This window comes from Corvus brachyrhynchos, unplaced genomic scaffold (genome assembly GCF_000691975.1).
Source record: "Corvus brachyrhynchos isolate BGI_N302 unplaced genomic scaffold, ASM69197v1 scaffold12, whole genome shotgun sequence".
NCBI lineage: Eukaryota > Metazoa > Chordata > Aves > Passeriformes > Corvidae > Corvus > Corvus brachyrhynchos.
Window position 1 is genome coordinate 423302 of NW_008237885.1, and position 15897 is coordinate 439198.

The 15897-nt window shown below is 39.6% G+C and overlaps 1 protein-coding gene across 8 annotated transcripts in view; it reads left to right on the forward strand.

Annotated features, from left to right (window-relative positions):
• Nucleotides 1-239: 239 nt before the first annotated feature.
• DOCK9 (dedicator of cytokinesis 9) overlaps nt 240-15897 on the forward strand; it is a 112917-nt gene continuing 97259 nt past the window's right edge. For 4 of the 8 annotated variants that reach the window (XM_017732606.1, XM_017732609.1, XM_017732611.1 and 1 more), the window contains exon 1: nt 240-521. In XM_017732606.1, coding sequence (XP_017588095.1) covers nt 255-521 — 267 coding nt within the window. In that variant the 5' untranslated portion in view covers nt 240-254. Of the gene's footprint in view, nt 522-13149; nt 13760-15897 lie in introns of those variants that run through there. The other 4 variants (XM_017732610.1, XM_017732613.1, XM_017732607.1 and 1 more) reach the window with 3 other exon arrangements.

Here is a 15897-nt window from a genome sequence, read left to right on the forward strand (position 1 = left end):
CCATTGTGTTGGTTTAACATAGCCTGGTTTTTGGTGGGGGTGGGAGAAAAGCTGCTCGAAATTTTTATGTCTGGCACAGAGCCAATTGCTGAAGGCTCTGATGATGGGGAGATTACCCGCCCGATTAGACAACTTGGTAATGCCTCTGTGATGACATATTTAAGAAAGGAAAAATTGTGGGAAGCTCTCTTTCTTCTCCCAAGGGGTGGTGATGCGGCTGCCGGGGCCCATCCTGGTGGGGGCTGCCTGGGACCATGCGGCAGGAGCCCTCCCAAGGCCGGGACCACGCGACCGGAGCTCTCCTGAGGCCAGAGGTGCCCATGTGGTGCTGGCAAGGACCACATGGCCGGGGCCGGCTGTGCGGTGCCAGCAGGCACCACATGGCCAGCAGCGAGAGACGTGGTGAGCAATTCCCCGGTGCGGAGCCTGGACGAGATCAACCTCTCAACTGCAACTTCTTGCAAGTCAGAGAAAAAAGAAAAGTGAGGACGCGTGAGGAAAACCAACATGGTGGCACTGAGGTTGGTAAAAAAAAAGGGAGAAGCAGGAGGTGCTCCAAGCAGCAGAGCTAAGATTCTCCTCCGAGCCGTGGTCAGGACTATAATACAACAAACTGTTCCCCTATAATTCATGTATTCGTGTATGGGAGGGTGCAGAGACCCATGCACAGCCCATGAAGAAGAGTACTCATGCTGGAGCGTGTGGATACTGAAAAAGCTGTAATATGGTGAGGAACTCAGAGAGAGGGATGACCCTTGCTTTTAGAGATAGAGGAAGAGAGCCTTTCCAAACTAGAACAGCTCACCCTTAAAAGACTAAACCCCACAAACTAAAATGACCCATGCTGGGCAGTTGTGGAAAGACTGCTTGGCCTGTGGGAGGGACTCATGTTGCAGCAGGTTGGGGTGGGACTGTTGCTTGTGGAAGTTAAAACCACACTAGAAAAGTTCACAGAGAACTATCTCCCATGGGAAGGACCCCATGACACAGCAGAAGAAAGTCTTTTCCTTAAGCATACTGAAGAAAGATTTTTAAAAAGTGAAATACTGACCAAAACCCCATGTTTTGTTTCCTTGCATGGTTGGTGGAAAGAGGGAGGGACTGGGAAAGAAAGGTGTTCGGAAAGTTTGCTTTGGTTCTCATTACCCTTTTTACTTTTAATTCTGTTAATAATAAATCTTTATACTGTTTAAGTTTTGAACCTGTTTTGCCTTAAAGTGGTTTTTTTTTTTTCCAATAATCCTTAACTCATGAAAATGAAGTTTTCAATTCCCCCTCCTCTGCTCAACTATAGCAGAGGAAAATAAGTAGATGGTTTTTTCGTGGGGGCCTGGCACTTAGCCAGCTTCAAACCATGACACCCATATACCTCACTTAAAAGTCACTGGTTATGCTGCACTGTGCTTCAATGCAAATGCTTCAAAAAGGTCTGTAACTACTCATCTTGAAAACCAGACCTTTAGTGTAAACAGTTTTTTCTGTTGCATAGGTGTAAATGTTCAAGTAACTTTTAAGCATATGTGGTCATTGGGCTGAGTGGTCACTTGTGAGTAGTGTGTGCCTGAGATTAGATGACCATCAGAGATAGGAATGTGTATGCAAGATCAACAATTTGTGAATTTGTCAATTTAACCAGATATTTGTATTTTTGAGGTAACTTTGAGATTCTGCCAAATTTGTGTGGGTTTGCTCTAAAAATAATGAGAGGTTATTCCTAAGTTGTTGAAGCAAGTAAGGGGAGTTCAGTTTTCAAGACAGCAAGAAGCTTGATTGTGGTCTCCTGAGAAATGTATTGCCTATATTGCTTTTATTAAGAATTTTTGTAATTGTTAGAGGTGTTTTGATGCCACTGGTTCTTTATGGAGACAAGAGGTGTAATAACATCTTCCTTGGTGGTGTCCAGGAAGCTCTTATTTAGACCTGAAATTTCTAATGGTGTCTGAAGAATTTACTAATGCAATGACTTTAAAAAATAATATGTATTAAAATAATATGTATGTAAAACTTCATTCCTTAGCTAGTGTTTATTTTTGATTTTGAAATTGAACAGTCTCAAGTACTTCATTTTACTTGGGTACTCCATTATTTTTACAAGAGTAAAGACAAATCCATTTTCCCTTGCCCCTCCTTAGATTGTCTGTGTCCATGAAAAGCATTAATTATGCAAGGCAGAAAAGGTGTAAAGTTGCACAAGTAGTCCATGAATTATGTAATGCTTTTCTCATTCAAATATTTTTGAAATAACTTACATCTAAAGACGAGAAGATACTCCAATAATTCTGGTCACATAGCTTATTCAAGACATTAATTTAGAAGATAGGTTTGTGAAAGGAGGCTTACATTCTGTCTTGGTCTAGAAGCCTGATTTCTTTGCTCTCTTAAATTTAATAATCTATGAGGTAGTGGTAGGTATTGCATCTTGAGAAAGCTATGGGATTTTGGTTTTTAAATTTTATTTTACTGTAAGTAAAGGTCTTCCTGTGAGAATGAAAGTGAGCATGTATTATCTCAAATAGAGATTTCTTCTAGCACTAAAAATGAAATAAATTAGCAGGCATTAAAATCTAACCCTTTTAACATAATGGACTAGATTTCTTGTATTAAGCAAGGGCTAGAATTTCATTGGTAGAATGGACTCTGCTTTGAAAAAAGTATACTAGGTTGTCTAAAGGTCTTCAGAAAGTTTATCAGAAGCTCTGAATGGGGTTTTATGAAGAAAACTCTTGTGGACCACAAAGGTTTGGTCAGAGAAATCCAACATCTGTTGCTGGGGTTGTCTTTTACGTACACTCCCATTGCGACCAGTTGGGAGAAATAGCAGCTTTGCTGCAGATACATTAAGAAAATAAAAAGTCTTAATCTGACTGCAAAGAGTGAGGGATGGGATTCTTTGTTAGCGTAAGGATGGATTGCTGCATCTGTTAGAACAGTTTGTCATCTCCTCTGTGCTCAATGGATCAGATATGAGAGAAGGAATGGGGAATCCAGGCACTGTCTTCTGCATTCTCCTGCTATGTCCAGAGATTCCTGGCAGTCCAAGTGAGGGGAAAAATGAGGAAAAAGAAACCAAAAGTCATTGTTAAAAAGTCTGGATCTGGCACCTCAGGCTGGTGAAACTAACCATTCCATTCTGTGACTAGGGCTCCGTGTAAGGCAGTGTTACCTTGGGCCTAGTGGTGAATATCCAGAACAAAAAAAAAGAAAAGGCAGCAGGACAGATCTCTCCAAGGGATGGGATGCAAAGGAATGCCATGGTTCTGTCACACAGTCCCAGGCTGCCTGAGCCTGGAAGGGACCTTTGGAGGTCATTTGGTCCAACCCTCTGCCTCAAGCACGGTCACCTAGAGCCAGTTGCCAAGGCTATGGCCAGGAAGCTTTTGAGTATCTCCAAGGATGGAGACTCCACAACCTCTGGGCAGCCTGTGCCGGTGCTTGGTCACCCTCACAGGGGCAAACAGTTCCCTGATGTTCAGAGGGATCCTCCTGTGTTTCAGGTTGTGCCCATTGCCTCCAGTCCTGCCACTGGGCAGCCCCGAGCAGAGCCTGGCTCTGCCCTCTCTGCACTCCCCTGCAGGTATTTATATGCATTGACGGGATTCCCCTGAGCCTTCTCCAGGCTGAACAGTCCCCGCTCTCTGAGACTTTCCTCATGGGAGGGGTGCTCCAATTCCTTAATCATCTTTATGGCCCATTGCTGTGCTCCCTCCAGCACATCATCCATCCCTCAAGCAGATTGTAGGCTGATTCAGACTGGAGTACTAATTGGTGTCAATGCTAATGGAGGCTTTTTCTGGAATTCTAGTTTTAAACCTCTGGGTCCAGGCCAAGTTTTGGATTGGAGCCCTCTCTGAATAGAAAGGCCCATTCCACTAGAGAACCAGCTAGATTTTTTTTCAGCTCAGTAGCTGATGAAAAAGATCCAAGGTAGCTTTAGAACAAAATTTGTAATTAAACCCCTGCAATTGTGTCAAAAACCCCCAAAACCAACAAAAATAAATACCCAGAAAAAGCCCCATGAAAGTTCTGGATCATTTTTCAATCTGGAGACTGGGAGGAGGAAGAAATATGTCAGCTGAGACTGCACATTGCCTGAAAAATCAGATTCACAGTATTTCTGTGGAAAGGTTAAATGCAAAGCAGACCTTGTGTACAATGTTCTTAGTAACGACAGTTCCGTAAGAAAGTGTCAGCCTTATAATTCTTAGCAAATCAAGGAAACGTGGTTTAGACTGGCATTTTTTCTCTTAACTATTTATAGTGCTCATGAAAAGTTTCTTCTACTAACAATTCTTGGAAAGAATACTGGAAAATAAAAAATGTGGGACACCAAACCTACAAAATTAGTCACTTTTCAGAATGAAACTAATTTTCAAAATGAGACTAATTTTCTCACTCTTCTAAACTTGTTTGAAATTTTCAGGGAAGAATGAATAGTGTTACAGTCCTTACAAGTCAAAATCAAATTGTCCCATCTGAAGTTTCTTCTGCTAAGAAACATATTTGTTCATGCAGTGGAAATATCAAGTGACCTCACATAAAATTAGCTAAGCTACCTAAATATGCTTTAAAACACAACTTTTCCCCAAGAAAACAAGAGAAACAATGCCAAACCACCCAAAATGAAAAAAAAACCAAGAAAGGTGAACACATAAATGTAGTCCCAACAAACCTGAGAAGGAGTAATGCTGATCCATAGCTTCTAGAGTTCAGAGAAGCCTGTAATATAGATCCATCAGTGTAAATAAATAATCCTTAGCTGCTGCTCTGTGTACTTCTGGGTGCTTTTTGATACTCAGGTGTAGCTATTGACTTAAAAAGAAATGGCATGTTGACAGATACTGATCTAGGTTTGGAAATTTGAGGCATAGACTGAACTGTTTTTAGTACTTCCAGGTACTCTGTGGGTGGGGAGGAGTTACTTGTTGAGTTCAGAGATAAGACAGGAGCTTATATTTTGACTACTATAAAATTATTCTCCCAACAAAGAGTGGGAGAATTTAAATCAGCATAGATAATGCTTGCATAATTGAAGTAGAGAAAGCATTTAAAGATCTGGTTACATCAGTGCAGGATGTAATACATTTCACTTGTTATAATACCCAAACTGTAGTTAATTTCAGGAGCCTGGAATTCAATGTGGCTGAGTTTATAGACATAAAATTTGGTTTCAGCTTGCAAATCCAGAGCCTCCACTGCCTTTGGATGCTTGTGTTCGACATGGAGATAGATGATCTTGCTACCTTACTGGTTACCCAAGGCACAGCTGCCCTTCATAGGGTGAAAGGAGTGCTGAAACATACCTGAATGAGAAAGTAGATGCTCCACAGAAAGAGCTGGGTGTTTTCCACGGAGAGGTAAATGTCAGTAAGATAGTTCTTGTTCTCATTTTAACAGGTTTGTCAAGAAATCAAAAGTCAAATGAAAATGCTAGCTAGCACTGTAGGTATCAATATTCAGAAAAGAGGCTTGAGTTTTAAGTGATGGAAGGGTTGCCATCCATTGTGCAATTTTGTTCTTTAATGTTTCATAATGGTTTTTATATCCCTTGGTTTCAGAAGAAGGACTGTTCTTCACCAGGGTGCTGATTCTGACGGAGAATCTGCTTGCCCTTCACTTGATGCCTTTCCAGGCTTGTTTGTAGCCATGTTGGTAAGAGACTATGGCCAGGCAGTAGAATGATACAGAACTGAAGCTCTGTGAAAACAAGATTGCAAGCGATCTCATCTAGCCCACGTCTCATTTTTCCCAGTACAGTGATGTTGTCAAGTATTTTGGATGTCTTTCTGCCAGGCATATTTGCACCCACTTGCACTGGCACTAATACGTGCAATGTCATGTTGTCTGATTCGGTAGGTGGTTTACATGAAAATTGTAATAGTATGTTTGTCTTTAAGGGACGTTCAAGGAGGCCACACTCTCACTGTTTGCTAGTCCAAAAGGGATTTTAAATCTGTGTTGGTCCTCAAACGTCAGTGAGTTTAAAAAGAGCATTCAGGTTAATGAATAGATGGCACACATCATAATTATTTGAAGGATGCTATTCTAGTTTCCTTCAGAAATTGTCCTGGGATTCTTGCTTGCCAGGCTTGTTATCACTTTGGAGTTATTTGCCTGGTATTTTATATGGCTTAATACGGTCGTTACATTAATTTCTTCCCAGCCAGAGCATACAACATGATCCTGTTTTTCCTCACATTAAATATGAAGTTCCTAATAGGAAAGAAAAATCAAATAATTCTGCTGTATACAGTCTTGCTGATAAAGTTCAAGGGACAATAGATCCAGCATAATATTTTGGCAGCAAATCATCTCCTGCAGGGGAAGTTGGAACTTGTTCCTGGCAGAGCTCGGAACAAAAGAAAGGAGATAGACCTGAACCTGAATGACCTTCTTAGATGAATTAAAAGTAAAAAAAGGATGTCTGAGCCTGAAGTTTCTGCTGCTCTTACCTGAATACAGTAAGCTTGCTAAAATACTGGATTTTAATTTTTTTTCCTAGTCTCTTGTATTGTTGACCATTATTTATTCCAGCATGGTTTCATCAGTGTTTCTGAAATAATATCCTATAATTACCATCTTGGTTTGTAGCTCTCTAATGGTAATAATAATTTTCTGTTATGGTTATCATATCAGTTACTTAAGACCCAGAATAATCACTTCAACTTCAGAAAGCTGAAGGTTACGTGACCACTAGATGGAGTCCAGTGAGCATATTTCAATATCAGAAGTCCTATGTTATGGCATGCAGTGTTAAGAGGGGTAGGTGTTCTGTGTCTCATGCTTAGCAATAAATGCTCATTTATTCAGTTTAGAGTGGCTTGGACAACTTCCCAAAGTTCTTTGGGCTGTTCTTGGTATGTCTACCCTCAAGGTATATTTAAGTTTGAACTTAAGGCACAGAACTGACAGATACATCTGTGCTCATCTGTGGATCAAAGTGTATTGTTACTCATATAAGAATGGATCTGTGAGAGACTGAGCTTTCTGCAGCTCTCAAATATGAAGCCTAAAACTATTAGCTAAGACATTTAGCATTTTGCAAGTAGAAGGGCTTTAAATCTGTGTGCGCCTCTCCATCAGCGCGTACATAACACGTCACGTGTACATACGTCCATGTCAGGTTTGAAATAGCGTTTCTTAGGTTGCTTCATTTATGCCTCCTCACTTCTCTAAATATATAAAAGGCATAATAGACACAAAAAATACCTTGTCTAGGTAGGACAGACTAAATCTTGCTCCAGTTTTCATAAGCATTACCTTTAACTTTTGATGTGGTCTTTGACATTAGTGGCATCTTGTATGAATGATAAACTGTCTCTGGTCTTCAGACTGGTGCTATACTCATTATTTCTAATTTAATGGTAGTTTTTTGTTTCTGTTGGATGCAAATCTCTTCCTAGGGTCTAGTTGAGTGTCCAGATGCTCAGTCAAAATTACATGGGAATTTAACCATGTTGTTCTCAAGACTACCTCCTGGGGTACTATACTGGCTTTCTTCTGAAGGACGGAATTCTCTTGGAGCTTTTATCTTTCGCTGTTTCACTGGCTATCCACTGTACCACCACAGAATCATGGAAATACACTGGCTGAAATGCAAATCTCTGGAAGTCACCTAGTGCAATCCAGGTTCTCAAAACAGATCTGGTTAGAGCAGGTTCTCAGAGACTGTGACAATCTGGTTTTAATATCCGCAAGGATGGAGATACTTTAACCCCAGCAGCTGTCAACCTTCATGGTTAAAAAAAAGATAAATAAACCTGTTATGCAAATGGAATATTCTGTGTCCATTTCCTCCTGTTCTATGACTGTACTTCAAGAACAGTCTGACTCTTCTCTCTAGCTTCCCATTAGGTATTGCAACAGCAATAAGATTTCCTTTTAGCCTTCACTTAGGGCTGAACTATGCAAGATCTCTTATATTTTTCTCAACATGAAACACCATGATGGCCCTCCATTAGACTCAGTCCAATATGTCACTATCTTTCTTGCACTGAGAAGCCTGCTCAGCATGTTCAACTCGCTGTTCAACAGGATGTCATCCTTATCCACTCATGCAGACCACATCTAGCTAATTGGGGTACAAGGATGCTGTGGGAGACTGTGTCAGAAGCATTCTTTTACCAACAGTATTCAGTGTCCATTGCTATCTCCTAGTCCACAGAACTAACCATCCCATCACAGAAGACAAACAGGCTGGTCAGGCATAATTCTTCCCTGGTGAATCCATATGATCTACTTGGAACTGATACATATCTCTCGTTCTTTGTATGTCAGGAAATTGCTTCCAGGAGGGTTTGCATCATAATTTTCCTGGAGATTGGAGTGAATCTGACCAGCTTGTAGTTTTCCATATCCTCCTTACCATTTTGGAGAGCAAACATGAGGGTTCCTAACAAGAATCCATATTCAAACACGTGCTCTGCAGTAGTTTTGACAAGTCAAGTGCTTAAGAATTTTAAGACAAAATAAAACTCACTGTTGTGGCCACAAAGAAACTTTCAGCATAGTTTCTTCTTTCTGAAGAAACATTAGTTCTTGAAGAGAATTACCTGGTAGAACTCTTCTATGAAATCTGCGAGCGCAATCATTGCAGAAACAGTTTTTGCAACAGGAACCAGAACCTGAACTTTCTGGTCCTCTATGAACACTCCTATTAAGTATGAACTCTTTTACGTACACTTCTTTTTACTCTTGCAGGGCTATTGGATCTTCAGTTCCTTCCTGCAGCACAGCTTTTTCAGGCAGAAGCAAGTATGTTGCCTTTGAAATACTGTCACTGGATTGTTAAGGCACTACAAAGAATACCAAGTGATGTTAATCTCTGGACTGAGGGGGCTTTAGGGACCCATCTCTAGTGTTCTGAGCCAATATACAGGCAACTGCCAGATGAGAGGTAGTGCTCCACCTACAAACACTGTCATGTTTTGTGGAAAGCGGAATTCAGTCAGGATGGGGTAAGATCTCTAAGGAGCCAGATGTTCAGTCCTGTCAAGATGGCATCAGTTTGGGCATTTTAAATGTCATGGACAACTTTGTAGGTAAAAATGTAAGTACCTACTTCTAATATCTCAAGAGATTAAGGATATTTTTTGTGGCTCTTAAGGATATTTTATGTGGACTTGGGTGCTTGAATTCTGCCTAAAGTATGTTCTCTTGCAGATATGGGCCTGTATCTCTATGAAGTGTTTTCTTTAGCAGTGGCTGTTCTGAAGACAGAAGTGTGTTTTGTAGTAACACGTTCAACTGGAAGGTCTCCCTAGTTTGATCTCTATCATCTTAACTGTTCATTTTCTGTCTAAGAGCCTCTAAGGTCTCATTTTGATAGTGAGAATTTTACAGGATGAGCTGAAGATTTTATATCAACCCAGGCTGATTCCCTAACCTTCATATATGTTAAACATTTTCAAATGGAAACTTGTAAACATTGTTTAGAACTGTCTGATTGCTAACACACATTTAATTTGTACCTGGTCATTATGCTTCTTGGAACTCATTTGGTTGTCAAAGGGTTGCTTAACATGTTGATTTGAAATTCTCCGGTTCCCAAGTGCGAAGTGGTTATTAGTAATTTACTGTAATCAGAGGAGTGGTTAGACCCTTAAAGCAATTTTGGTTTTTGGAAGGAAACTAGAGCTTCTTTATTACTTTTCCAAAAGACCATGTCTCAAAAATACATGATTCTGAACAATCTGGAGCTAACACAGCTAATTAATTTTTTTGTCCTAATGGTGCAGTCAGTACAGATTGAATATAGTATATAGCAGGGAGGAGCTTGTTGCTCCCCATATAAATGGGTGGTTTGGCTGATGCAAATAGCTTGTAAGTCTGCATACTTTCTGGTGCAGGCCCTTTTTCATAGAAAAGACAGGCATTAGTGTTGTCTTCTCCTTATAGCCTTATGTCCCTCCTCTTCACTCTCTGCCTTATGGAAAAAGACCTTTCCATAACCCAGGCTCAGCTAAAAGCAGTTTGCAATTCACAGCTTGCTGCTCATATATACAGTGTGGGTTTGTTCATATATTGATTTGTTCTGCTTTGGTTTTTTTACCATTGGATTAAGACTTTTTAAGAATTTTTCCCGCCTCCTGTTTGTCCTGGTTCTGGCCAGGATAGGGTTAATATTTGCATTAACCAGGAGGGGGCGTGGCTGGTTCCCAGAGGTTATTCTATACCACCTTACATCATTTTTCAGGGTCAGGGGTCTCTTGCAGTGGGGGTAGTGTGGCGGTGGTTCAGGTATTACTGGGTGCATGTGCTGAGCAATCGTGTGATTCTTGTACACTTTTATTTATTAGTATCGTGGCTGTTACTGTTTTCTTATTTAATTGCTGTAATTTCCAGTAAATTGTTCTTATCTCAGCCTGTGATCTTTACCTTTATGCCTCCAGTTCTCTTCTCCAGCCACCCACTTAGCAGAAGGGAAGGGGGCAGTGAATGAGCAGCGCATGGTTTGGAGTGTTTCAGTGGGAACATGGAATTGGGGAATACCATTACTAAATCACAACACCATTTCACTTTGAGATGTGACACTGAAGTGAATAATATCACATTGTGTCACACTGCTGCCTGGATGGTCACTGCTTCTGTGGTTGCTCATTGCAATTCGAGGAATCTCCTTAATGAAGCTGGAAACTTCCACTTCGCACAAAATTAATAAAACTTCTGTTTGTTGGCAGACTGCATTGTATACTATTCAGATTTCTCCTCCTCCCTGTGGCTTCTTCCCACCCCTGATGTCCCTGTAATTATTTCCCTTTCAAGCTCTATTTGGAACTACAGAATCACAGAATAAGCTGAGTTGGACAGGGCCTGTAAGGATCATCAAGTCTGACTCCCAGCCCTGCACAGGACCATTCCCAAAAATCACACCATGTGCCTGAGAGTATTCCCCAAATGCTTCTTGAACTCTCTCAGGCCTGGTGCTGCGACCACTTTCCTGGGGAGCCTGTTCCAGTGCCCAAGCACCCTCTGGGGTGAAAAACCTTTTTCCAATATCCAACCCAAACCTCCGCTGACACAACTTCAGGCCATTCCCTCGAGTCCTGTTACTGGGCACCACAGAGAAGAGATCAGTGTCTGCCTCTCCTCTTCCCCTCATGAGGAAATTGTAGACTGTAATGAGGATGCTTTTCATGTCATTTGTGTTACCATTGTGTTGCTCCATGTCAGTTTCAGTTGCTGTTTCTAAAATACTGTAGAAACATGATGCTAAATTTATTCAAGATATAGTTGGAATTAAATTTTCTCTTAATTGGTTTTGAATTAGAACACCTCCCAGGGTTGTTTCCAACTTGACTTAGAATATAGTTCTGTCACGTTTATCTTTCCAAATTAAATTTTTTTGTCTTCCTGTTTCTCGGCAACCTACCTAGTATTTTACAAGTAAGGTAATTTTCTAGACATTTGGAAGAACTGTCTAGTACATGATAACTTCTTGTTAACTGACGTGTTTTTCTCATACTCTCTTAAGGCATAAGCTACTTTTTCTTTTTTTTGCTAGAGGCATTTGCTATTATGAAATCTTTGAAATTGCATGGAAACCCATCTAAACAGTGCTTCCTTTTCATGATCTCTTAACTTTTGATATTGTGTTTGTCACCTGAACTTTGTCAGGTCTCTGTAATCCTACATTTCAGATGGGAGTGAAGGGGGCTTCTGCACTAGAAACAGTTAACTTGAATGTATTTTTGGGGAGTGCCTTCTGTGGCAATTCCCAGGACTGTTTTCCCTTGCATGTTTGCAAGGATGTCTTTATCCAGCCTTAGTGAATGGAGCACTGCATTTCCCTCATTGACCTACTTCTTCTTTTCAAAGAGGGTAGGATAGGTAGGGAGACGTTGCTCTGCAAGGTTCATGGTTATGTACGAAGTATCTCTGTCCTTCATAGTAGAATTTATGCCAAATTCTTCACCATGACCTTCTTTGTTCTCCCTCATCAAAAAGCTGTTCATTATTAGCAGAACTGCCTTAAAACAATTGGTATTTCTTACAATACGAGAAATGGTCTAACTTCTGCTTTTGTGAATATGGGACTGACAGGAACTACTTGGATCACTGTCAAATATTGCTGGGTTTTTGGGTTTTTTTATTGATGTGTCTGCATGTTATTATGTTGTATTTAGGTTAGAAATGTAATGAGAAGCATATTGACATATATTAACTAGGCAGATGTTAGGGAAAAATGCTAATAAGTCTGAAATATTTCTTGTAAATGTATCATTATAGCTTGCAAATATTTCCTTGAGAAGAAAATTTGCATGGGGGCAAATCTGTAGCTGACATCTTGAATCTGTTTATTCCCTCCCTTCCATGCTTTTAATTTAGCTTGTTTTAACTCCACTGCAACAGTTTTGATTTTGTAAGATTACTTTTTCATCCAGTTCTACAATTTTGTAAGTAAATAAGTAAATACATCTCAATACTTACAGTTTAGCAGGAATATAAGAGTTACCAGCAATCTCTGACGGGGTGATATGGTACTCTTGTGGTGTGGATTGGGACAGTAATTTCTTGCAAATTGCTTGCCTTTAAGAGTAGTGCTAAAAATTTAACATCTCTTCTCAGTGTCTGTTAAAGATATTTATGTACTTGTACGACAGATACCAGTGCAGTATGTGAAGTAGAGTCCTGTAGCAATAAATTCAGTCAGTACAGGTGTGAGTCACCATAAAACTGAGAAGTGCATGTATTTTAAATTTCATTCTATATTTTTGCTGTAGAGGTGGATGTTGGTCTGAACTAGATAGTATTTTTTTTTCTTTTTTTTTTCCTTTTTTTTTTTTTCCTTTTCCTTTATGGCTATTGACTATTTGCAATCAAGGACTAATTAATTCAGTTTTGGTGGGAATCGATGGATCACTTTGTATGCAAGAAAGAAAGGGAAAAGTGAAGACAGTCTTCAGCTCCCTTGTGGTTTGCTTGAACTGATAATAGCATGCTCTGACATACAGATTTGATTGAAGAAAGTGTATGTAGCATGCTGTTTTCTTTCCATAGCAGCAGTGATTTAAGAACTTCCCCCTCATATTTTCAGGTTTTTATATTGAAGCTTTTTGTTTCAGACATTAAAAAGCACATATAGGTCAAGTAAAGAAGTGTTTGCCAGTACGAACTCTGTGCTAAGCATTCTGGGAGACTGCTTTCTTGCAGCAGCAGAGGATTCTTTGTGGCTGGCAGCAGAAACTGCAGCAGTATCTTTGCAGTTTCCTTTCATCTTTGATTATGTTCTAAGGATCTCTGAATATAGGAGCTCTTTCCATAACCCCTTGGAATATCTTTTCATCTCTGTGGTGGAGTACAGCACATGCTGAAAGCCTCCTGTCTTCTACAGCTGAGGCATCCTTTGCTTTTCATCGCCCTCTGATTTTTTGTCTTCAGCGGCTGGATTTTTGGCAGTGTTTGGCTTAAGCAAATAGGATTACATTTCAGTAGCTGATGGTTTCTAGTCAAGGAACATACTAAATGTGGGACATAATGAGGATTGTACAAAGAAATATTTCTGCAAAGCACAGGAAAATTACTCGAGTCGAGCAACGGAAGAAGGCATTCTGCAAATGCGATCAGGGCTGCTAGAAATGCAAAATTCAACAGATTGGGAATGGGTTGCACGACAAGTGTGATTTTGTTTAAAGGCATTCGTACAGTTTTTGAGAGAAACTGTGGTTATATATGCAAACAGCAAGGGGAAAACAATGCCCTTGAATACACAGCATTCAGCTTGCCAGATGAAGATTCAGAAATATTGATTCATTCATTCCTGGTAAATAAAACTTGTTTCATTAATAATTTTATCTGCTAATTGAAAGCTAAACTAAAAACAGAATAGCATGTTTATTTAACATCTGCTATGTACAGGCATGGATATATATCTTGTCCTGATATTGTAGGATGTTAGTGCATGTATGTGGCATGTTATGTATGTGTGCATGCAGCTGTAGTGTTAAAGCTTAAGATTCATATTCCTTTTATCATTTAGATTTGTATTGATAGCTCTGAAGAGTTTCCACTCTGTAATTGTTTTAGAAGATTGTCTGCTGTTAGATCTTTCTAAACATACTCTTGGAATGTATTTGGCACTTTGGCTGAGGAGCAACTGATGATTATGTTATTTGAAAAAACTAAGGAAGGCATTGTTGAGGAAACAGTAACCCAGCATTTAAGGTTTTTTTTTTCTTGTGGATTTGAGTGTGTTTTTTTTCCTCTGAAACTGTTTAACTGTTCTATTTCTGTTTAACTTACTGAAAGGGATACAGGAGCATTCTAGAAGAAAAAAAAATGGTTCAGGGGAGCAATAACTGTTTCCTGAACCTGCTTTGCTCTCAAAGGCTTTTTAGGTGTTTCGTGATGTAAAGAGGCCAGGCTTTAAAGTGAGACTGTGGTCTTTGTACCCCCCAGGTTAATGACGTGTTTGTGCGTCAGGTGTATTACATTTAGGCTTGAGGGGGTGGAATTGGAGGAGCTAACTAATGTGCACAGCTTGCTTCACAATTGGACTAGCTAAGGATTTACATATTAATTTAAAACAATTTGAGTTTACTTGCTAATTGCTTTGTCACTGGCTTGGTAGTTGGGATAAGAGGGGCGTGGTACACTGAAATAGCTGGACAGATTTTGACAAGCTTGTATCTTGCTGGCTACCCATGCTGTGCAATTGCAGCTATGGAAACTCTCTAGAAATTTCACAAAGCTTTGTTGCCTTTGTGCTGCTCAGGCCCCTTTTTTGCTGAACTGAAATATAAGGGGAAAAAAGGTGTGTGGTTGCACATATGTGTGTATCTATGTATATACATGTGTATATGTGTGCATGGATATATGTGTATTTCTATACATGGATACACACACAAGCTTCGAGGAAAGAACACAGAGTAATCTGAGCTGTCTTCATGCTTAAAATAACTTGTAGTATGTATATTACCCTTCATGATAGTATTGCATTTGCTTAATATGGTTTGATATTAAAAATAAAATGGCTTCCTCTGGGTATTAGGGGACTTTTTACACTGTTAGCAATTTTTAAGTTAGCCTCATACAGAAGATTGCTAGAAATTTGTTAAATTCTGTGTAATGAACACTTTAAGTAACTTTTGTAACCCATTGAATTTAAGACCTGGCATCCTTACTGGCCTGAACTTCTACGTATAGTTAGGCGAGTGAATGAAGAAATACTTCCTTTTTTTTTTTAATGTAATATGAATTAATGTAACTTGGAGAACACAGTGACATTTTTTGTATATTTTTCTACTTTGTTTCACATGGTACTGTTCCAGTAATAATTTTTCTTTAATTTAGTCCTACAGAATTGGTACAAACCGGCAAGATTAAGCTCAAAATATGCTTCACCTGCCATTTGCAACTGAAGTTCCACATCTGTCTCTTAGGGGGTTGGATTTTTTTCAACTCCAAGATGTCTAGACGCTTTTAAGTAATGATACTATTTTTTAAAATTTGTCTTTATGGCTTTGTTAACTTGGTTTAACTGGAAGTAGTGGATCAAGATAAGATATTTTCCTGGGAAAAATACCTGAAGGTTACTATGGAGGAATATGTGGAATCAAGGGGTCAGCATGACTTCCTGTTCATTGTACTGGACCAGTGAAATCCATAAGAATAAAAGTCAGAGTTTTACAAGAAAAAAACAGGCTTTGTTTAAAGGTCATGCTCTTGATAATCAGAGCTGGCACTGGCTATTGCTTTCTTAGGTGTTGTCTGAGGCTGGGGAGCAGTTGCTACCGACACAGGGCCCTGAAGAGTGGAAAGTGGGGTTCTCTGAAGGATGGGAAGAAGGGGAAAGATACTGCAATCCTGGCAACAGTGATGAGTGATTTTATGGAACTCGTAGAAGTATATAAAACTTATATCTCTTAAATTATATAATGTCTGTACTCTTTGCTATTAAAG